The 24060-nt window shown below is 52.3% G+C and overlaps 1 protein-coding gene across 1 annotated transcript in view; it reads left to right on the forward strand.

The window, feature by feature from the left end:
* The first annotated feature begins 1210 nt into the window (after positions 1-1210).
* Positions 1211-24060, forward strand: part of LOC138754739 (early estrogen-induced gene 1 protein-like) — a 26208-nt gene continuing 3358 nt past the window's right edge. The window contains exons 1-9 of the mRNA XM_069919502.1: positions 1211-1552; positions 8179-8299; positions 10831-10860; positions 12282-12398; positions 13631-13677; positions 14832-14983; positions 17637-17747; positions 20176-20359; positions 21386-21507. Coding sequence (XP_069775603.1) covers positions 1407-1552; positions 8179-8299; positions 10831-10860; positions 12282-12398; positions 13631-13677; positions 14832-14983; positions 17637-17747; positions 20176-20359; positions 21386-21507 — 1030 coding nt within the window. The 5' untranslated portion in view covers positions 1211-1406. The remainder of the gene's footprint in view (positions 1553-8178; positions 8300-10830; positions 10861-12281; positions 12399-13630; positions 13678-14831; positions 14984-17636; positions 17748-20175; positions 20360-21385; positions 21508-24060) is intronic.

The raw sequence follows: 24060 nt of genomic DNA on the forward strand, positions 1-24060 counted from the left end.
TGGTCTCCCAGCCCTTCTGGATATCGGACTCCCGAGTGCGACACCGGGAACTGCTCGTGGATCAGAGAGTCCTCTGACACGCTTGCCGCTGGGGAAGAACCGTGACAAGGACCACCCCCCCCCCACCCTTTGCATTCAGCAAAGAGGTGGGCGACGGTCTCCACTCCACCGTAGTCATGTTGAGGACAATGTGGGGAGGGTCGTGCAGGATCTCTCACTGCCAGCCAGGCCAAGTCCTGCTGCTTGTTTGTGAGCCCTGGCGACAAGGCATTCTGCCAGATGGGAACCAACCCCCACCGCTTCCCTCCAGTCCCCGTCGCTCAGTGTCTGCAGGACGTTCAGTGCTGACCAGTGTACTGGCCAGGCCTGACTTTCTACATCAGAAACCCTGGGTGAATGCACTGCCAGCTTTGCAACTGGAAATTAACGTTGCATTTTTACCCCACCCGGAAGGCATGTAGAAATAATTCTGCACCGACACGCTCCATGTACAGGAAGGGGGGGGGAGATAAAGTGACCACACACTGACTCACACCAGCCAGCGTTGCAATCCGGTGACTGGCGTGGCCCGGAGCCAACCAGCGGCCGGGATCTCGGCGGCGCCCCCTTACGTTACGGGGCCGCCCGGCCTACCGCGGGGAAGGGGAGGGTGGTCGCGGAGCTCCCAGTCAGGAAGTGCGGATCCACCTCGGAACGGGCCCGGGAGGTTTTAGACTGGAGGAGGTCGGGGACCGTGATGCCGGTGGAGAGCGGGCCAGCCCTGGCCAAGTCGGACAGAAGTAAAATAAGACCCCCCCCCCCCCCCCCCTCCTCCTCCTCGCCATTCCATCGCTCAGAGAAATCGACATGACTCGAATACAAGGGCATTTTCTGTGTATTAATAGACAAGGCTCTTGTATATAAAGATTTCATCTGAGAAGAGAAGAGAACCGGTTTTAGCTGGTGGCCGAGAACTTTTCTCAAGGGTTTTCCTCTTCGGACTGGGCTCAGTTTTCCTCCGATCGGGTCAGAACTTTTGGTTAAATATTTGGGTCGGGGTGCTTCAGGTGTTCACGCTCAGAGCAAGGCTGAAAGTGGAAAGATTTGGGGGGAGAGAGAGAGAGAGAGGGGAGGGGAGTGAGAGCAGAGGAAGGGGAGAGCGAGCAGAGGAGGGGGAGTGAGAGCAGAGGAGGGGGAGTGAGAGCAGAGGAGGGGGAGTGAGAGCAGAGGAGGGGGAGGGAGGGAGGGAGGAGGAGGAGGGAAAGAGGGAGGGAGGAGGAGGGAGAGCGGGAAGGAGGGGGAGAGAGATAGAAGGAGGAGGAGGGAGAGCAGGGAGGAGAGGGGGAGGATAAAGGAGGAGAGAGGGATAAGAGCGAGATCTTCGGAGTCAGCTGTGCTGTCAGAGGATTGGCCCCGTTTCTGTCTCCATGGCGTTTTTAATGAAGAAGAAGAAATTCAAGTTCCTGGTCACCTTGACCCTGGAGGAGCTTTCGGCAGTGCCCTTCGTGACTGGGATCCTTTTCTGCAAGATCCGCCTCCTCCACGGTGGAACCTTCACTGACCTGTCCTCCAGGTAAGGTCTTCCCTCTCCTCCCACTCTCTCCCTCCCTCTTCCCCCCGTTCCTTGACCCCGAAGCAGATTTACTGGAAGGAATGAGCATTGCTAGAGTGCCTGGCACGTTTCTGCATGGTAAAGGTGTGTGAGGAGTCGGCCCCGTGGTCGCCGCAAATCTCAAAGAGTCACGGGTTCGACCTTACTCAGATCGGGTCAAAGTTATTATTTAAATATTTGGGTTGGGGGGTAGTTATGGTATTTTTTAAATACTCTCAGCTGGTCAGAGAGCGGGAAGATTTAAGGTGGTGGGGGAGAGAGAGAAAGAAGGGGTGGAGGGAAGGGAGAGTGGAGGGGAGAAGGAGAGAGAGGAGGGGGCGAGAGAGGGGACAAGAGGGAGTGAGGAGAGGAGGGGGAAGGAGAGATGGAGGACATGATAAATTAGTTTGTAGTCATAATTGTAAGTGCAATGTACAGATGCACTGAAACTCTGACTTGATGCATGGAAGATAATAAATTTCTCCAACACAGAAATGTCGAATAATTAGAAGGGGTATTTTTCACAAATAAATATTCATAGTTACATGTAATCGCAATGAAAATAGTGGACTTTGAATCATGAAGACAGATTTTTTTTCTGGTGGCCCCGGAGTATATGGATAATTTCCTCTCAAACCCATGAAGGGGACCGTGCAAACTCCACACTGATGTACAGGGAGCTACAAGAGAGTGAGTCGGAAAAGTAAACGCAGAACAGCAATGGCTCCATGAGCTGGCATCATGTTGATGGGCAGAGTGCCTGGCTGTGTGTTGGTAACCAGACCGCCCTTTTATTTGGTGAAGGTGGCTGGTATCGAATTCCCACCTCTGATTGGGATCGTATTTCCAAGGCAGCCGACTTAAATTGACCCTGCTGGGATCAGCAAGGATAACACTCCTTGGAAATGACGATGGGAGGGAGGGAGAGAGAGAACCCGGCATTGGGGTCATCAGCCACAATGCAAGTGTCCATATACTGTATTTAATGGCATATAAGGACCACCCCCCCCCCCCTCCATTTCAGCATTTAGAAAAAGAAGGGATGCAATGAGACCTGGATGTCACTATGCTTCAGTCATTGAGGTACAGCAGGCGGTGAGGAAAGCGAATGGTATGTTGGCATTCATAGCAAGAGGATTCGAGTACAGGAGCAGAGAGGAGGTCTACTGCAGCCGTACAGGGCCCTGGCCAGACCACACCTGGAGTATTGGTCTCCTTATCTGAGGAAAGACATCCTGGCCATGGAGGGGTTGCAGAGAAGGTTCTCTAGACTGATACCAGGGATGGCAGGACTTGCATATGAAGAAAGGCTGGACTGACTAGGCTTATAACTCATTGGAATTTAGGGAGGGGGGGATCCTTTTAGAAACATATAAAATTTTGAAGGGATTGGACAGGCTAGATGCAGGAAGGTTGTTCCTGATGTTGGGGAAAACCAGAACCCTGGGGGGAGGGGAAGTGGTCACAGTTTAAGGATAAGGCGAAAGTCTTTTGGGACCGAGATGAGAAAAAAATATTTTTCCTCTCCGAGAGCGGTGAATCTGTGGAATTCTTCGCTGAAGCTGGCTCCTTGTCTACATTTAAGGGGGGTGTTGGATTTGGCCCTTGTGGCCGGAGGGTCTGGGGAGAAGGCAGGAGTGGACGGTCAGCCATGATCAAAATGAATGGCAGTGTAGGCTTGAAGGGCCAAATGGCCTCCTCCTGCTCCTGTTTTCTATATATATAATTTTCCCCCAAACTGTATTATCATGCTCCTTTCACCACTTTTAGTTTGTATCCAATAGTCCAGCTGAACCGCTTGCCTCTTGAGGCTAAAAAGCTTCCGCTTCTCTCCCTGTACCTCGTCGCTGTCACGATGCCCTTGTGGTGATAAACACCAAATGGCAACAGCTCGTGAACGGGACTCGGGAGTGTGTGGCACGCAAAGATAGACGGCAGTGATATTTGTCTCAGGGCATCCAGCTTCAATTTCTACGATGATTTTTAAAAAAATCTGGGTACCCGTCGTATTAGCAATAATGGCGATGGTGGATATTTGGCTAAATAATATTACAGTATTACGCAGTTAGGCTAGTACTGGTAGTCTACAATGTCTGGGTAAACATTACCCTACTAGATATCTCAAACTTACATATGAGACCGGGGGGATTTTTTTTGAGCCATTTTTTGGGGGGAAAGAAAGCAGGACTTAGATGCCATCAAATATGATAATTCGAACTGTGGAACCTTACAGCACAGAAACAGGCCCTTTGCCCCATCTAGTCTGTGCTGAAATATTCTGCCTAATCCTGCTGACCTGCACCCAGTCCATGGCGCAGTTCCAGGTGCATGTAGATTAGTTATTTTTGGCAAATAATCTGTTCAGCTTGCAGCAAGAACTTGAGGGTAAATGTGCACTGAGAACAGGGATGAGTTCCTTGTCATTCACAATGGGAAAGATCCGTTGTAAATTTTATAACGGGGATTGAGTTAGTGCAGCGGTCAGCGCAACGCTGTTTAAGGCGCCACTGACCGGAGTTCGAATCCCATGCTGCATGGAAGGAGTTTGTTCGTTCTCCCTGCGTGGATCCCCTCTGGGGGATGTGGGGGTTTCAGAAAACGTACGGGGGTTGTAGATTAATTGGGTGTAATTTGGGCAACACTGGGTCTGGGGCCGAGAGGGCCTGTTCCCGTGCTGTATGTCTAACTATTAAAAATATTTAAAATTGCCAAATTTTACAATTAAAAAAAATCCCAGCTCAATTTAGCCCTTCAGCCAATGATGTTGTGCTGACCTCTGTAAACCTACTCCACAATAATCTAACCCTTCCCGACCTCACACCCATAACTCTCCTATTTTTCTCACATCCATTTTCAATGTGCCCACTGAATTAGTCTCCAGCAACGTGCTCCAGGCACCAACCTTCCTTTTTTAAAAAATAACTTAACCCTGATGTCTCTTAAACTTTCCTCCATTCACATTAAGCCGATATCCTCTTGTGTTTACTTTAGTTGCCTGGGCCGGCTGTTCTTCCTATCCAAGCCTCTTGTATAACTTGCGTCGTAAGTCGAAATGATCACAAGTTGAATGGGGTGGAAAAGGTGCGAGATTTTGCCAAAAAAAAGTGAGATTTTGCTGGGAAAACCGTGAGATTTAGCCAAAAAAAAAGTGGGAACAGAACCATTGTGACTTTTAAATATCAGGGCATCGAAAGTAGGGGTCCTATCTGCACCGATGTCCCAAAGATCTGTGATATTTATAAAGAAATAAACCGTGCGAATGCCAGACCTTTCTGCTTTGCTTGCCAGGATTTTACGACCAGAGGCTTGTGATAGGAACATAGGAAGTAGGAACAGGAGTAGGCCAAAAATGGCCCATCGAGCCCATTCAATACGATCATGGCTGATCTAATTTATGACCTAACTCCACCTACCTGCCTTCTCCCCATATCCCCTAATTCCTCTATCATGTAAAAATTTATCTAACCGAATTTTAAATATGTTTAATGAGGAGCCTCAACCACTTCCCTGGTTAGAGAATTCCAAACATTCACTACTCTCTGGGAAAAACTATTTTTCCTCATCTTTGTCCTAAATCTATTCCCCTGAATCTTGAGACTGTGTCCTCTCGTTTTAGTTTCCCCAGCCAGCTCAAAAAACCTTCTTACATCTATCCTATCCATACCCTTCATAATTCTTTATGTTTCTATAAGATCTCCTCTCATTCTTCTGAACTCGAGCGAATACAATCCTAGACGATTGTGATGAATCCTGATTATTGTGTTTAAGAGGTGACAATATCATTGAGTGGTTTACTGGATTAGTAAAAAGGTGCAGTTCAAGGTGGCTTCTTGGAACCAGGTTCAAAAGTCTTGTGCTCCACACCTTGTGCAATGATTACCTTGTGAGCTCTGCGACATGATAACTGGGGAGACTTTGACCTCTCCCCACCCTCCTTCCCTTGTGGCTGGGGCTGGGCCTGCTTTTCGCAAAAATATAGTTTGTTCACATCACTCAAGATCACTGCGCAGGTTATAGGATTGTTTAGAAGGCCTATGGGATGCTGGGCTTCACAAGTCAGGGGTATTTGAGTTCAAGAGTCAAGAGGTCTCCAAGGCTTTGGTGAGACCAGAGAATTGTGTTCAGTTCTGGTCACCTCATTACAGGAAGGATGTGGAAGCTGTGGAGAGGGGGCAGAGGAGATTGGCCAGGATGTTGCATGGATTGGGAAAGAAGTCTTCTGAGGCAAGGTTAGCAGAGCGGGGACTTCTCTTTGGAGCGATGAAGGACGAGTGGAAACTTTAAGAGGCCTACAAGATTCTGAGAAGCAGAGATAGAGTGGGCAGCCAGTGCCTTTTTTTACACCCCCCCCCCCCCCCCAGGCCAGGAATAGTGAACCCCAGAGGGCAACCGTACAAAGTGAAGGGAGGAGAGCGCTTGGCGGGGGGGGGGGCGTGGGGGGCCAGGAATGGTGGTGGATGCTGAAACATTAGGGGGCGTTTAACTTAGGCAGGCACATGGATGAAAGGAAAATAGAGCGTTACGGGGCAGGGAGTGTTTAGTACTTTTTAAAAAAAGGAATATATGGGTCAGCACAACATCGAGGGCAGAAGGGCCTGTACTGGGCTACAGTATGCTACTTTCTAATAAATTATTTACAAAAAAGAATACCGTTCAAATTCTCTCCACACCCTTAGGGTCATGGCTATACATTGCCATCAGAGTGCGGAGATGCATACGCACTCCGTTCCCACAACTGGGGCACCGCGTCGCTTCTCCCTCCTCTGTTGTTGAGGGCTTTCCCCCCCCCACCGGTCTCGACCCCCTCAGTGCCCAAAAATGGGAGGACATTAGCCTGTGGTCCGTCCCCGCAGCGCCCTTGTGTTGACTGCACTAAGCGTTGGCACATACTTCCGCAGCCTGGGATGTGCCAGTCGGCAGCGTCCCCCTTATCGGCATCCCCATGTGCTGAAAGACCAACGGGCAGACTAAAGTGCGTCTTTAACACGGTGGGTGGGGGGTTAGTGTGTGACCCCACTGTCCCAACCGGAGGTGGAGGGGAGGTTACCACTGTCCCATTAGAGAGTGGGGGGTGCAGAGGGCTGCTCTTCTCCATTGGGGGGGGGGAGAGAACCCCAGTGCTGCACCGTGGGGGGAGAGCAAAGACTTCATTGACCCACTAGAGGGGGGAGCGAACCCCACTAGAAAGAGGGGGGAAGAAAGAGGACCGCTCTGCTCCACCAGAGGTGGGGGGATCCACTCTGCCCCACCAGAGGGAAGGGGAGGGGAGATCCACACTCGAGAGGAGAGAACCCCAATATCCCATGAGAGAGGGGGAAACACTCTGGTCCACCAGAGATGGCGGGGAGAAGGAAGAGAACCCCACTTGGTGGGGGGAGAGAACCCCACTGCCCCACCAGAAATGAGGGAGAGAATTCCACTGCCCCACTGGAGCTGGGGTGATGGGGGGTGGGGTGAAGAGAACCCGACTGCCCCACTATAGGGGGGTGAAAACCTCATCACCCCAGCAGAGGGGAGGGGGAAAGAGAGGACCTCCCATTTCCCCTCTGTTGTATAACACCTCCATTTCCCCTCTGTTCTATAACCCCAATTTCCCCTCTGTTCTATAACCCCCATTTCCCCTCTGTTCTATAACCCCCCATTTCCCCTCTGTTCTATAACCCCCCATTTCCCCTCTGTTCTATAACCCCCCATTTCCCCTCTGTTCTATAACCCCCATTTCCCCTCTGTTCTATAACCCCCCATTTCCCCTCTGTTCTATAACCCCCCATTTCCCCTCTGTTCTATAACCCCCCATTTCCCCTCTGTTCTATAACCCCCCATTTCCCCTCTGTTCTATAACCCCCCATTTCCCCTCTGTTCTATAACCCCCCATTTCCCCTCTGTTCTATAACCCCCATTTCCCCTCCGTTTTGTATCCCCTCCCATTTCCCCTCTGATCTATAAACCCCCCCATTTCCCCTCTGATCTATAAACCCCCCATTTCCCTTCTGATCTATAACACCTCAATATCCCCTATAACCCCCCCCGTATCCCCTCTGTTCTATAACTCCCCCATATCCCCCCTGTTCTATAACTCCCCCCATATCCCCCTGTTCTATAACCCCCCCATATCCCCCTGATCTATAACCCCCCCGTATCCCCTCTGTTCTATAACACCCCCCTGTATCCCCTCTGTTCTATAACACCCCCATATCCCCTCTGTTCTATAACATCCCCATATCCCCTCTGTTCTACAACACCCCCATATCCCCTGTTCTATAACTCCCCACCATATGTTCTATAACCTCCCCCTCTCTGTTCAATACCCCCCCCTCTGTTCTAAACCCCCCCCCCCCACCACGGATGCTGCAAGACCAGTTGAGTTGTGTGTTTTTACTGTTTAACCTTTGGGCCTCTGACCAAATCCCCTCTTTCCCTTCCCTGATGAACGTTCTGGTGGAGGGGAGACATGCCTGACCCTTTGGCAGTCTCTGACCCCCTGGCCAGTCCTCATCTCGTTGCGTCAGGGGAGGGAGGTGGGCTTGTGGGACAGAGGAGTGGCGGTGCAGTCCTTTCCTCCCGGCTGACTCTGTCTTTTGTTTCCCTGCCCTGCTCCCGATCTCCAGGGAGGAGGTGAGGCAGAACTGTGTCCGGTGGGAGAAGAAGTCCTGCTTCATGTGCAGGATGACAGCCAGTCCCGTCACTGGAGTGCTGGAGCCCAGCATCTGCCGCCTGTCCATCCGCAAGGTCAGTTCGCGCTGATCTGGGGACTGGTCAGCCGCTCGACCCCTCTGTCCTCCTCCTGCTCGCCCATGAAATCTCCACTTTCCCGCTCTCTCCGCTCTCCTCCCCACATCCTGGACACTGGCCCATTGTGTCCATGCCGCCCACCAGCTGCCCTGTGGCACTCTTCCTGTCCTCCACTGCTGCCTGGGTGGAGTTCACATGTTCTCCCTCCTTCCACTTCCGAAAAATGTGCCTTTAAGTGGCTACTGTAAAGTGCCAATGACCGAGGTATGGGGTAGAATGTGTGAGGGAGGAACAATGGGTTACGGTGGCGGGGGTGGGGGTGTGGTGGGAGGGCGAAGAGACTGCACTGTGGGCCAGAATGGGGCCAAATGGCTTCCGACTCTGGCAGGGAAATCCACAGACACTGGAGGCCACCCCCCCACCCTTTTGCTTCTCTTTCTCTTGTGATGAGGGCAGAGGCGTCTATTAGTGTGGCCTTTTCAGCAAGCAAATAGATAGCACGTTTTGAGTATTAGTTCGTTTCTTATCATCTGATGTTCAGATGAAGCAGTGTTCCTCTTGATCTTGTTTTGCATGCACACACCTCAGGAGTTAAGATTCATTTCACTGTCATATATTAATGCAAAAAATATAATGTAGAAAGAGATGCCGTGAGCGTTGCCCGGAGCCCCAACAGTTAGAGAAAGAGAAGCAAAAGAGAGTCCCTTCAGGGCCACTGAGCATCTGTGGATTCGCCTCCTGCAGCATCAGACTCGTGTTTGATCCATTGGCCACCCAAGCTCCAGACCTGAATCTCCCTCAGCACCCGAGCCCCCTCGGGCGGTGGGGGGGGGGGGGGGGGGGTCCTTCTTGGTTCCAATACTGGGCTCCCACCAGCCAGCCCCCGGCAGCCTGTGCCGGTCCTTCATCTGCCTGAGGCCCGCCTGCCGCGGACACCCGTCCCGTTGGGTCATCTTCTCCTCCTCCCCCCCCCCCCCCCACAACCGATGGGCGGCACTCTCCTGTTCCTGGCGCCCTGCACTGGGCCCGCTGCTCTCCTGGCGTCTGCGGCAACTCGTGATCCGCTGCCCAGCACAGGCTCGGCCATCTTGGGCACAAACTGGCACCTAGCGGGTGGCACGGTTGGCATGGCGGTTAGTGCAGCGCCAGCCCTCGGGACCGGGGTTCGAATCCTGTGCAGTCTGTAAGGGGTTTGTACGTTCTCCTGAGTGGGTTTTCCCCGGGGTCTCCGGTTTCCTCCCACCCTTCAAAACGTATGGGGGGGGATGTAGGTGAATTAGTTGGCATGGACTCGTAGGCTGAAAGGGCCCATTAACATGCTATATGTGTAAATTAAAATTAAATCAATAACAATTGCAGATATACACGAAGATAATAATTTAAAAGATAATTGGAATAATTTACTCAGTCTCACAGTCCGTGGGACGAAGCTATTCCGCAGCCTGTTGCTAGTGGGTTAAAGATGCTCTGTGCTGGATGGAAATGGGCCTTTCCATTGAGGAAAGGGAGGCCTCAGTGCTCCTCTTGGCTGCTTTAATGATCCTCTGCATTGACGCCCGGTCCGGTGCTTTGGGGCTCCCGTCCCTCATGGAAGCTCTCAACTGTGCCCCTGTGAAAGGGGCCCTCCTCAACCTGCTCAGGAAGTTGAAAAGCGCTGTTGTGGGTCCCGGATGGGTCGTCCTTGATGCGCCTGCCAAAGGAACATAGAACAATGCAGCCCAGTACAGGCCCTTTGGCCCTCGCTATTGTGCTGACCCTGCTTTTTTAAACCCTCCCTACCCTGTAACCCTCTATTTTTCTTTTATCCATGTGTTTGCCTGAAAGTCTCTTAAATGCCCCCAACGTGTCAGCTTCCACCACTATCCCCAGCAAGGTATTTCAGGCACCGACAACACTTACCCCTGATGTCTCCCTGAAACTTCCCTCCCTTAATTCTGTACGCACGTCCTCTGGTGTTTGCTGATCCTGCCCCAGGAAACAGGCGCTGGCCGTCCACCCTCTCTATGCCTCTCACAATCTTATAGACCTCCATCAAGTCTCCTCTCATCCTTCTCCGCTCCAAAGGGAAAAGCCTCTGCCTAACCTTGCCCCATCAGACTTGTTTCCCAATCCAGGCAACATCCTGGTCAATCCCGTCTGCCCCCTCTCCCCAGCATCTGCATCCTTCCTAATAATGAGGTGACCAGAACTGAACACAATAAGTGTGGTCTTAACCAGAGATTTGTGGAGTTGTAACATGACCCTCTCTACTCCTGAATCCCCCTATTAATGAAGCCCAGCATTCCACAGGCCTTCTTAACTGTCCTATCAACCTGTGTGGAGACCTTGAGGGACATATAGATTTGGACCCCAAAGTTCATCCACACAAATGGTCTCCACAGTGGAGCCGTTGATGTGTAATGGAGAATGGTCGATCTTTGTTTTCCCACTTGATTACATTTGTGCATTATTATGTGGCAATAAAGGGGCCTTGGATGAGACTGTAGCGGCGATGTTGCCCTGTCTAACCGCAATTCTTTTCTCTGCAGGAGCTTAAAGGTGGGAAAGCTTTCATTAAGGTAAGAGTTAGGGATGGGGGAGCGGGTCCTCTTCACAATGCCGAGACCTCTTAATTTTAATTTGGACATACAGCGCGGTTAACAGGCCATTTCGGCCCATGGGTCCGCACCGCCCAATTAACCAACACCCCCAGCACGTTTTTGAACGATGGGAGGAATCCAGAGCCCCCAGAGAAAACCCACGCAGGCACAGGGAGAATGTGCAAACTCCTGACAGACAGTGCGGGATTCAAACTCCCAGTCCCATCCCAATCGTAAAGTTGTTGCGCCAACTGCAAACGTGCTGCCCTGGGCAGTGTCTAGAGGAGCAGTGGGAGTTCATCCACGCTGACCCATTGACCACTGACCTCCCCCCACACCGCACCCTAAAGATTATCTAGGTACATTTGGGAGCACCGGGGGCAGATCTCTGCGGGAGGCAGGACGCTTTCTGGATAGCAGAGACCCTCCTACGGCGTTCCCTCGTCCCTGTCACCCCCTCCCATCAGAACATGAGTGGGAGTTGGCAATGCGGCCCACCAAGCCTGCTCCGCCGCTCAATGAGATCACGGCTGATCTGGCTGCGCTGAGCACCTCGGCTCTGTCCACTGCAGTAGTGCGGGGGCCGCCCATTTCGATTTCCCTGTCCCATAACATATAACATAACATAACAATTACAGCACGGAAACAGGCCCTTGCTGACGTGCCTGTCCATGGTCTCGTGCGTTGCCGGCCTGAGACCACCTGCAAATTGGAGAAACAACACTCTATCTTCAGTCCAACTGGATGGCATTGACGTGGACTTCTCTGGCCTTCGTTTAAACCCCCTAACCCCCCCCCACCCCTTTCTTCCCCCAGCTCTCCCTTTCCCTCTGTTTCCTTTCACACAGGCTAAATCAATTCTCATCTCTCCTCTTATCATATCTAATTAACAGCATTTGTTGGTCTGTACTCTTTCCCCTGCCCCCCCACAACCCCGACCAACACTGTCTCTTTTCCTCTGGACGCTGCGAGACCAGCTGAGTTCCTCCTGTATTTCTGTGTAGACTAGTCCGCTGCTGGAAACCACCTCCCTGCTTGTATCCATCATAGTTTCTGAGGGGCCAAGACAGGGGGGGGAAAGCCCCTCAACCTGCAGGAGGGAGAGTATCAACAACACCAGAGGTGGTATTGCTGCCCTATCATCTCTCAGTTCCTCCCGTGTCCACCCATGACCTTTGTTGGCCTGTTCTCCTCCCCATGCCCCTTCCTCTCTCCTCTCCGCACCCCCCCCCCTACTTTTCCTTGACGAGGGGCTCGGGGGCCCAGACTTTCCTCTGGAGCTGGGTCTCAAACCTGTGGGGTGGGTAGCATTCCTCCATGCCGCCCCCAACTGGGGAGTGGATCGGGACTTTGTTGGGTGGGCGAAGGCTGAACCTAAGCCTTGTGCTCTTCACCTCCAGCTGGGCTTCGTTGACCTGAACCTGGCTGAGTTTGCTGGTGCTGGCTTCACTGCTCGCTGCTGCCTCCTGGAGGGCTACGACACAAAGAACACCCGGCAGGACAACTCCATCCTCAAGGTAACGGGGGAGACAGATGAGGGAATGATGCCCTGTCCTGTCACACACTCCCAGCACAGTTCAGATACAGAGTGAAGCTTCTTCTGCACCATCCCATCACACATTCCCCAGGACAGAGGGGGCTGAGATCAACACAGATATTCCCTCTATACTGTCCCATCACACATTCCTGGGGTCAGACACAGAGTGAAGCTCCCTCCACACTGTCCCTCCACACTGTCCCACCACACACTCCCTGGGTCAGACATAGAATGAAATTCCCTCTACACTGTCCCATCATTCATCCCTGCTTGGAACAAAGGCCAGTCTAGACTGTACCCCCTCGTTGCAGGCACAGCAGAGGGACTCTGTGGGGAGGGGCCACAGGTCAGAGCCCTCCTGCCATTGGATGGTACGGTTGGTGTAGCGGTTAGTGCAACACTGTTACAGCGCCCGCGGTTGGGACCTGGTTCCAATCCTGCGCCGTCTGTTCTCCCCAAGTCCTCCCTCCGGGGGTGAAAGTTAATTGGGTGCAAACGCACGCAGGCATGAGGAGAATGTACAAACTCCTTACAGACAGCGCAGAATTTGGACCCCAGTCCGATCCCGATCGCTGACGCTGGCTCCACTAACAGCGTTCGCTACGCCAACTGTGCAGATGGTGGAATCTCAAGTAAACAAAGAGGGTCTCAAAGCGCCACGGAGGGGAGGGGTACTTTGCTGGGAAGGATCCCAGCCAGAAAAGCGGCTGGGTCTTGTCTTCCCCCCATGGATGCTTCCTGACTGGCAAGACCCACCCCCGCCGGCTCTCTCAATGTCAACATTAATGAGGATACCTTGATCTGTCTCTGAGAGCCTTCCCCTCCTGCCCGTGGCGATGTGGGGCCAACAGTGACCTCGAGAATGGGAACGGAAATGGTTCACTGTCCATCAGGACAGTGGGGGCTGGAAGTCACGGGGGGGGGGGGGCACCTAAGCTGCTGTGTTTTTAAAATTTGTTTTCTTGTTTCTTAAACTGGTCTGTGATTATTTTCTTTAAAATTTCTGTTTAATTTCCCTTCCTATTTCTATCTTTGTCAACTTCTATCTAAACTGTTTCCACCTCATTGTATCCCTTTAAAATTGTGTTTGAATTTTCCTTTATTGTCTCTTTTTCAACTGTTTTATTTTCTTTCTCTCCTCCCCATCCCTCCCTCCCCCCCCACCCCCATCCCTCCCCTCCCGACCTTCTCCCTCTCCCCTCCTCCCCCCAGGTCTCCATCAGTATGCAGTTATTGTTGGGAGATCCATGCTTCAAGACGTGAGTATCGGTCTGTGATCATCCTGTTCCCGATTCGATGTGTGTTTCTCTTGTGGTAATCCTCCTGGCCTCTGCTGCCGTCTGGGTGGCGTTGACATGAACTCCTGGGTGCTCTCGAAACGTCCACCATTCCTTCTCTCCCGCTGATGCTGTTCGATCCCGTGTTCCTCCAATAAATTCAGATTCCAGGATCTGCAGGTTCCAGCGCGTATCTCTGGGTCGTCAATAAACCTATGATTTTGTATTCAGCGTGGGTTGACCCTGCGGCAGGAACAGTTCCACTGTGAATTACGTTTCCTGATGATTGATGAAGATTTTTCATGCCATGTAGAACCACAGAAGGTTACAGCAGAGAAACAGAACCCTTCGGCCCTTCTATGTGCCGAACCATTTTTTTTGTTGCCTAGTCCCACTGACCTGCATCCAGTCCATAGCCCTCCAGACCTTTTTCATCCATGTACCTGTCCAAATTCTTCTTAAATGTTAACATTGAGTCCACATTCTCCAATTCAGAGGAGAGGCCGTGTCTGTAGGTCATATACCAGTTCGGGAATCTGACGGCGGAGGGGAAGAAGGAATCCTTGTGCCTCCGGGAGCTCATCCTTGGGCTCATGCACCTCCTTCCCGATGGTGGTGGCACTGAGAAGAGAGTCACTTCGGAGGGACTGAGATAAAGTGAGAAAACTCTTGTGTTGAGCGCTATCCAGGCGAGTCTACCCATAGCCTGAACATGCCTGGGATTGCCTGATCTCGGAAGCTAAGCAGACTTGGGCCTGGCCAGTCCTCAGAGGGGAGACCGGCCTAGGAACAACAGGTGCTGCAGGTTTCTGGGAGGGGTGGTGGACAAGGTGGTGACTGCCTTACGGTAGACCAAATTTAAAGTATTTCCTGTATGTAACATCCTAAACGTGACAATAATGGAACCATTACCTTTTATTTAAGTGCAGGAAATGGTGTAAAAGAAACCCTTGGAAATCTAGAATTTAATGTTCGCAGTGAAGTCGTGAACGAGAGCATGGCCTGGCCCGTGGGACCGCAGGAAGCTGCTACCCAGCTCAAACGATAACAAAGGCATCTCCGTTAGCGTTAGGGGTTTATTTGCACCCCCTTTCTCTTGCGTGCCGCTGATCAGTGTTTCTTGCCATCGCCTGCAGGCCTCCGTCCACTGCCAACCCGAGCGCAGTTGTGGGGAGTGAGGGAAGTTTGGAAGCGGATTGCAAGGGCGACGCCGGAGAGGAACGGGAGAAGCCACCACGACCGAATTCCCTGAGGCTACACAAGTGTCGCTCGCTCGTCATGGGGTCAGGTAAGGAAGTCCAGTGGCGACACCATCCTCTCTCTCTCTCCCCTCCCCACTCCCCACCCACCACTGTCATCGTATGGGTTCCAGCAGCACAGTTGGTCGATTCCTTGGCCCCTTGGGTGATTTTTAACTTGAAACTTGCTGGAGGCTCTGTGATGACACCCGCCTTCCAGCCGTGCCCAACAGCTCAGTCAGATCGACACCAGCTCGGGCTATTTTTTTGGGGGGATGGGGGGGAGGTTCTCATACACCTAATATTTGAAATTTAGGCTGAAATCGGGGGTCCCATCTTATCTGAAGGACGTCTTGTACGCCGAAATATATGGTAATTAATGCGAGGTCATGTCTGTGGTTCATTGTCCGTTCAGAAACCTGATGGTGGAGGGGAAGAGGGTGTTTTTATCATGTTGAGTGTGTGTCTCCAGGCTCCTGTACTACCTCCTTGATCTACAATTTACTGTTGCAAGGGGCCGGCCTGGGCGGTCAGGGCTCTTGACGCTTTCTTGAGACACCGCTTCAGATCGGGGGGGGGGGGGGGGGGAGAGAGTCTGGCCGGGAGTACAACCCTCTGTAGTCTGCTCCTGCCTGGAGCATTCGGCACCGCCGTGCCAGTCGGCTTCTTTCTAATGGGCAACGGTTCCATTACTGCCACATAATACTACATTTTGAACATAACAGACGTGAAATTCCTTTAACTTTGGTCCACCGTAAGGCAGTTTGCCCAGCGCCCCCTCACAGAGGCTGACCCTAGGTGGGCCTCCCCTCCAAATGCTGACTAGGCCGGAGCCTGCTTAGCTTCCGAGATCAGATGTACTCAAGTTATGAGGTTCTATGGGCTCTTGAACCTTCTCTTGTTTCGGTGAATTTGTTGTCTCCCTTGGTTTCATTCAATTGTTCGAAGTTGAGATTTATTGTCAGAGTACAGACATGGCGTCACATACAAGCCCCAGCTTCTTTTTTCCCTGCGGACTAGGCAGAATTTGCGCTCAAGAAAAGATGCAGACACACAAGAGAAAAATGTAAACAAGACAGTAGGTGCAGCCAAATTGTCACGGAAAATAAATATTCAATAAAGTGCACAAGCTTCTGATCGAGTTTGTCGTTGAGGGGTCAGATGGCGGAGGGGGAGCCTCCGTTCCCGAGCCTGGTGGGTATGAGTCATGCGACACCTGCATCCCTCTCCTGACGGCCGCAGCGGGGTGGTGCAGATCCTCAGTGATCGCTGCAGATGTTCTCGATGGCGGGGAGGGATTTTTGCCGGGGATGTCCTGGTCTGCGTCCGCCGCCTCTTGCTGGGACTCTGCGCTCGGGGAGTGGTGTTGGCGTCCCCATAGCAGGCCGCGATGCGGCCAGTCAGCGCGCTTTCCACCGCACCTCTGTGGAGGTTTGCCAGGGTTTCCGATGTTATACCGAACCTTCACAAACACCTGAGGAATTCAAGGCGCTGACGTGCGTGCTTTCTTTTTTTTTCTCAAACTTTATTTATTGAAAAGTTATTGGTAAACATACAAAATACCCTTCACAACAAAATTTATGGATATATATGTGTGTGTGTGTGTGTGTGTGTGTGTGTGTGTGTGTGTGTATATATATATATATGTGTGTGTGTGTGTGTGTGTATATATATATGTGTGTGTGTGTGTATATATATATATATGTGTGTGTGTGTGTGTATATATATATGTGTGTGTGTGTGTGTGTATATATATATATGTGTGTGTGTGTATATATATATGTGTGTGTGTGTATATATGTATGTATATATGTATATATATATATATGTATATATATATATGTGTATATATATGTGTATATATATGTGTATATATATGTGTATATATATGTGTATATATATGTATGTATATATATATATATATGTGTATGTATATATATGTGTATGTATATATATGTGTATATATATGTATGTATGTGTGTGTGTATATATATATATATATATATATGAAAATAAAAATTAAAAAAACCCTCCCTCCTCCCACCCCTTCAGCCAGCTCTCTTAAGGAGAGCCAAAGAAATATATATTTAAAAAAAAAACTAAAAAAAGAAATAAAATAAATCAAAATACCTCTAAATGCATATATTCCAAATATAATGACCACTTATTAACAAAAAAAAGAATAATTATCAAGTAAAACAAATAATTTTATCCATAACAATACAAGCTTTCATCGCATTATACTAAACACTGTCTTATCCTTCCATGTACTTGCTATACATTTTTGAGCTACGGACAAAGCTAAATATACAAATGCGATTTGAAATTTATCCAACCCCAATCTCTTTAAAGGAATCACATAACCCAGTAAAAAAACAGATGGATCTAATGGTAACTTAATCTTATACAATATTTCCAAAATTGACTTAATTTCTTCCCAAAATGGTTGTACATACAAGACCAAACAGCATGTAAAAAAAGTTCCAATACATGTATCACATCTAAAACTGGAATCTTTCTTCATGACGACGATCCCGTGTTGGTCCTCAGTGACTGCATTGAAATAGTGGAATTAGTTCACGATGATCATCTCGTTACAACTACCTGTGTGGCTGCAGTAGGAATTTTGGTGCATATGTGCACCATGTGTATGACATTAAGCTCATCACCTTCACCCCCCCCCCCCTCTCCCGGTTGCCCCAGGCATCTGTGAAGATTCGGACAGCACCGGGACCCCCCCCGATGAGACCGGGTACAGCCGACGGACGCGGAGTTCCACCTCCAGTTTCGGTAGCCTCCATTCCAAGTGCTCCGGTGAGTGTGTGGTAGGGAGGGGAGGAATGGCTTTCCAGCGGAACATTCGGGGGCAGGTCTTTGGCGGAGAGGGTGACTGGACAATCTAAGCCCTTAGGGGTAGTGGGGGGAGGAAAACGTGTCACCCCGTGGTGGTGACCAGACTGGGACTATCAGCGGGAGTGCAAACACCAAACAAATCCACAGGGGGATCGGGGAGAAAATCATCCTTTGTAGAATGGTGGGAGTGTAGAACTCAGACTACAGGAACAAGTCAAGCTTATTGTCATTCGATTGCACAAGTGCAACCAGTGTGCTCTGGTCCTTGGTGTAAAACACACAGACACAACACAGACATACTGTCCATATGCAGGACAAGTATTTTATCTACACATACAAATAAATAGTTTCACAAATATATGGTCATTCGGTGTCCTCACTGCCTGTGGGAAGAAGCTGTTCCTCAGCCTGGTGGAGCTGGCTTTGATCCTCCTGGATCTCTTCCCTGACGATGCTGCGCATGGTGTGGAAGGGGGGGACCTCGATGATTTTGCGCGCCCTCTTCAGACCACGATCCCAGTAAATCACGTTGATGGGTGGGTGGGGGGAAAGGGAGAGCGGAGATAGATGCCTTTAGGGGAAAGCTCGAGGATTGGAGGAGGGGAGAACGCGTACGGTGTGCTGGCCTGCATTGGTTGGGGGATCAAGTTGAAAAGCCACGGTTGCAGCTCTATAAAACCCCTGGTTAGACCACGCTTGGAGTGTTGCGGAGTGAAACATGAAAGTCTGCAGACACAGGTGATTGTTCTGAAAACACAATGATGGAGAAACTCAGCAGGTCAAAGTCTTTTTTGTATAGTCTGTGCATGTGTGTGTGTTGCAAAAAAACGAGAGGACCTGCGGATGAGGTGAGGGGAGAGAAGTTTAAGGGAGAGGGAGACGTCAGGATTTATTTTAAAAAATGCAGAGAGTAATGGGTGCCTGGAATGCATTGCCAGAGGGCGGTGATGGAGGCTGGTACAACAAGGGGCATTCAAAAGACTCTTCAAAACACGCATGGATGTAAGAAAAATGGAGGGTTTGGGGTGTCAAGTTGTACACTGTTCCATAAGCCTACATTGGGACATTTAATATCTGGGGGCGGGGGGGGGGGCTGTTTATGAGCTAAAATTCTCACAGAGATGCTGGAGGAACTCGGCCGGTCTCGCAGCGACCAGAGGAGATAAAGAGGACGTTTCGGGCCTGAGACATTCTTCATGCAAAGAACAGGAAATCTCAGAGTAGACACAGTGATGGCCGGTGGAGGGGTCCAGTCCAACAAAAGGTGTAAATTGGATATGATAAGGGAGGGGGGGGGGGGAATTGATTTTTGTTTGTGTGAAAGGGGACAGGGAAGAGAGAGAGAGACAGCTGGGAGAAGAAAGGGGAAGTTGGGGGATGAACGAAAGCTCGAGAAGTCGGTGTTAACACCATCAGTTCGACGGTGCCCAGACGGAAGATCAGGTGGTGTTCCGCCAATCCGTGAGACCACGGTCGGACATGTCGGCAAGGGAATGACATTGAAGTAGGTGGCCATTGGGAGATTCCCCCCACAATTGCAGCAGACGTGCTCAACGAAAGCGATCTCCCAGTCTGCGTCCGGTCTCCTCGATGTGGAGGAGCACCGGACACAGTAGTCAACACCCCCCCGCAGATCCACAAATGAAATGTTGCTTCCCTTGGAAGGACGGCTTGGGCTCCCAAATGGTTGGTGGGGGGGGGGGGGAGGAGGTGTGGGCGCAAGTGGGGCATCTCCTGCTGTCACAGGAGTAGGTGCTAAGGGGGAAGGTGGGAGTGCACAAGGGAGTGGTCTCTGCAGAAGGAAGAGAGGGGACTATGTGTCTAGTGTAGTTGATCCACTAGATTCTTCATTAGGAGGGGAACCAACAGAGAATGGGATTAAATTAGTCATGACAGAATGAATTCAGGAGCTGAGATTATACAAGACCCTGGTCAGACCCTACTCACAGTTCTGGTCGTCTCACTACCGGAAGGATGTGGAAGCCGTAGAAAGGACACAGAGGAGATTTACAAGGACGTTGCCTGGTTTGGGGAGCAGGGCCTCATGAAAACAGGTGGAGTGAACTCGGCCTTTATGCCTTGGAGCGTGGTGGAGGACGAGAGATGACCTGATAGAGATGGACAAGATGACAAGAGGCGTTGATCGAGAGGATCGTCAGGGGCTTTTCCCCAGGGGCTGAAATGGTCGTCTCAAGAGGAGAATGGTTTAAGGTGTTGAGGAGTAGGTACAGCCCAAAGGGCCTGTATTGTGCTAGAGGTTTTCTACGTTTCAATGACTCAATGGGCTGAACAGCCTAATCCCCCCCACCCCTCGTGTCTCTTAGGCGGATTGACGCGCGCTCATCTGCAGCCTTGTGCCGTGCTCACGCTCTTGCTTGTCCAATGCTAGGCTACAGCTCCGAGCACTCCCGCTGCGCCTGCCTCTCGGAACCCACCAGACGGCGCAAGTTTTCGTCCAGCAGCAGCGGCCTGTCGTCAGGGCCCAACAGCGCCACCGAGACGGAGGGCATGCCTCGGGACCAGGCCTTTGAGAGGCCCCCTCGTCCCTTCAAGCCCCCCGATCGGATGCTGAGGTAAGAACTGCGGGTGGGGGAGAGGAAAGGGTGGGGGGAAAAGCCTGTCACAAAGATCCAAGATCTTAGCGTCCAATCTTGGGTCAGGGATTTCATGCCCTTAGAGGCCAATTCGAATCCCAGTTGCGGCAGGATGGGAAATCAAATCTTGAGTTACAGGCCCATCCGGCCCACGAGCTGGTGCTGCCCAAAGACATTAATTAGCCTACAATCCCTGTATGATTTTCTGTGGAGGGTGGGAGGAAACCCACACAGACATGGGAAGATCCGTACAAACACCTTGCAGGCAGCGCCAGATTCGAACCTCAGTCGCTGGCGCTGACCGTGCCACCCAAAAGGTTAAATCTGGAATTTTTAAAAAAGAAAAATAGCAACAACTGGGTGACATGCCCGTCGACCATTTCAATTCTGTGTCCCACTCTTGCACCACCACATCTGGCCGTGGCCTCGCCCACCGCCAAACCGAGGCCGCCCGCAGATTGGAGGAACAGCGCGTAATATTTCATCAGGCCCCTCTCCAACCAGACGATGGTCTGCTTTCTGTTAGTCTGCTCCCTGTACTCCCTCTCTTCCCCACCATTTAGGTCACTTGAACTGATGCAGTGTGTCCACATCATTATGCGATTAAACCTGCTGAATTCAGTAAGCTGTTTCTCCAACTTCCTATGTGGTTCAGCCAATCTGAAGTTACCTTTGTGCTCAGCTTGAAGTTGTCTATCATATCCCCATTTTTCTTTATCAGGAAACAAATCTTTTTGTTGTCCAGTGTAATCTTGCAGACCTCTATTAACTCACTTCTCATTTGTCTTTGCTTTGGGAGGGAGGGTTTGGGTCATGCTCTGAGCTGTCCTTGCACAGAAGTCACGAGTGGGAATGGGAATCTACCACAACCTGGCTCGGGTCCCTGAACTCCAGGCGTGGAAGGGCTCTAAACCTGGCCCTGGTGTTTACCTCCCTCGCAACGAGGTTGACCAGTAACATTGACCTGTGAACGTCAGTCTCCACTCCTCTCCCCCTTTTGCGCAGGAGGAAGAACCAAGCCCTCGAGAGTTACCCGTCGTGGATCAGCGACACCAGGGTCGACGCAGACGACATTGTGGAGAGGATTGTGCAAACCCAGGACTTCACGGACACCACCAACTCAGAGGGTAGGAGTGGGCCTAGGGGGGGTAAAAGGGCAGAGGGTAGGCCACCTGATCCACTGGAAGGTCTGTTGAGAGCACATCACCCCCCAAAGTCATCTTGACCTCAGGCCTTCAGACGCTGGTTGGCACAGGTTGCTGACCCTGTTCCCGGGCCGACATGTCTGACTCGTGCTCCGCCAAACCGAGGCTACCTCCAAACTGGAGGAACAGCACTTTGCATTCTGCCCGGGCACTTTCCAGCCAGACGTCATTAACATCAAATTCTCCACGGTGACGGAGTGCCTTTACGGTACTAGCGATCGGGACCGGAGTTCGAATCCCGCGCTGTCCATAAGAAGTTTGTTCTCCCCCGCGCCTGCATGGGTATTCCCTGTGGGACTCCGGTTTGCTCCCACCCTTCGAAATGTAGCGGGGATTGAAGGTTAACTGGGCGGCATGGGCTCATGGGCTGAGATGGCCAGTTACTGTGCTGTGTGTCTAAAAAAAAAAAAATTAATTTTCCACCAAGTCTCTGTCCAGGGTCTCACTTTTCCCATCCCTCCATCCAGGGCCACAGGAGCTCCCGGGGTGGGGGGGGGGGGGGGTGGGGGAAGGCACTCCTGCCTCCTTGCAGGGCAGCTCCCGGCTCCTAAAAATATTTAGCACCACACCCCTGCTCCCATCTCCTTTTCTCTGGCTTCCCTGCCCATTCCCTTGCCTCTACATTCAGAGACCTATCCTCTCCCCAGTTTGTATCCAACTATGATTCTTAATGGTTATCTCTGCTTGAACCCCCCCCCCCAGCATTTTGATTGATTAAGGCACTTGCCTGTTTCTTGCTCACACATCAACGAAGGGCTCGGGCCCGATGCTGCATGGCGGCCTGCTGGGTTTCTCCAGCAAGTGCATGTGCTGCCCACCATTGCCAGCCCTGGAATCGGGCGGCGGTGGGTACAGAACTGGTTTCTTTGACCCTCCTCTTTTTAAACATGGTCCCTGGGGAGCAGCAACTTTCTTTGCTGCCCTGTCACTGTGGGTCAGTGCCCTCGACAAAGCCAACTCTTGGGTCACAGGAGGTGGGGTAGGTGTGATCCCATGGGGGGAGGGAGTCAGAGAGAGGGAGGGAGGGAGGGAGGCAGAGAGAGGGAGGGAGGGAGGCAGAGAGAGGAGGGAGGGAGGCAGAGAGAGGGAGGGAGGGAGGGAGGCAGAGAGAGGGAGGGAGGGAGGCAGAGAGAGGGAGGGAGGGAGGCAGAGAGAGGGAGGGAGGGAGGGAGGCAGAGAGAGAGGGAAGGAGGGAGGCAGAGAGGGAGGGAGGGAGGGCAGAGAGAGGGAGGGAGGGAGGCAGAGAGAGGGAGGGAGGGAGGGAGGCAGAGAGAGGGAGGGAGGGAGGCAGAGAGAGAGAGGGAGGGAGGCAGAGAGAGGGAGGGAGGCAGAGAGAGGAAAGGAGGCAGAGAGAGGGAGGGAGGCAGAGAGAGGAGGGAGGGCAGGCAGAGAGAGGGAGGCAGAGAGAGGGAGGGAGGGAGGGAGGCAGAGAGAGGGAGGGAGGGAGGGAGGGAGGCAGAGAGAGGGAGGGAGGGAGGGAGGCAGAGGGAGGGAGGGAGGCAGAGAGAGGGAGGGAGGGAGGGAGGGAGGCAGAGAGAGGGAGGGAGGGAGGGAGGCAGAGAGAGGGAGGGAGGGAGGGAGGCAGAGAGAGGGAGGGAGGGAGCAGAGAGAGGGAGGGAGGGAGGCAGAGAGAGGGAGGGAAGCAGAGAGAGGGAGGGAGGGAAGCAGAGAGAGGGAGGGAGGGAAGCAGAGAGAGGGAGGGAGGGAGAGGGAGGCAGAGAGAGGGAGGCAGAGAGAGGGAGGCAGAGGGAGGGAGGCAGAGGGAGGGAGGCAGAGGGAGGGAGGCAGGGGGAGGGAGGCAGGGGGAGGGAGGCAAGGGGGAGGGAGGCAGGGGGAGGGAGGCAGGGGAGGGAGGCAGGGGGAGGGAGGCAGAGGGAGGGAGGGAGGGGGAGGAGAGAGGGAGGGGGAGGGAGAGAGGGAGGCGGAGAGAGGGAGGGAGGCGTGAGAGGGAGGGGCGGAGAGAGGGAGGGAGGCGGAGAGAGGGAGGGAGCAGAGAGAGGAGGGAGGCAGAGAGAGGGAGGGAGGCAGAGAGAGGGAGGGAGGCAGAGAGAGGGAGGGAGGCAGAGAGAGGGAGGGAGGCAGAGAGAGGGAGGGAGGCAGAGAGAGGGAGGGAGGCAGAGAGAGGGAGGGAGGCAGAGAGAGGGAGGGAGGCAGAGAGAGGGAGGGAGGCAGAGAGAGGGAGGGAGGCTGAGAGAGGGAGGGAGGCAGAGAGAGGGAGGGAGGCAGAGAGAGGGAGGGAGGCAGAGAGAGGAGGGAGGGAGGGAGGCAGAGAGAGGAGGAGGGAGGGAGGAGGGAGGCAGAGAGAGAGGGAGGGAGGGAGGCAGAGAGAGGGAGGGAGGGAGGCAGAGAGAGGGAGGGAGGGAGGCAGAGAGAGGGAGGGAGGGAGGCAGAGAGAGGGAGGGAGGGAGGCAGAGGGAGGGAGGGAGGGAGGCAGAGAGGGGTAGGGAGGGAGGGAGGGGAGGGAGGCAGGGAGGA

The sequence above is a fragment of the Narcine bancroftii genome, chromosome 2 (genome assembly GCF_036971445.1).
Source record: "Narcine bancroftii isolate sNarBan1 chromosome 2, sNarBan1.hap1, whole genome shotgun sequence".
Classification (NCBI taxonomy): Eukaryota; Metazoa; Chordata; class Chondrichthyes; order Torpediniformes; family Narcinidae; genus Narcine; species Narcine bancroftii.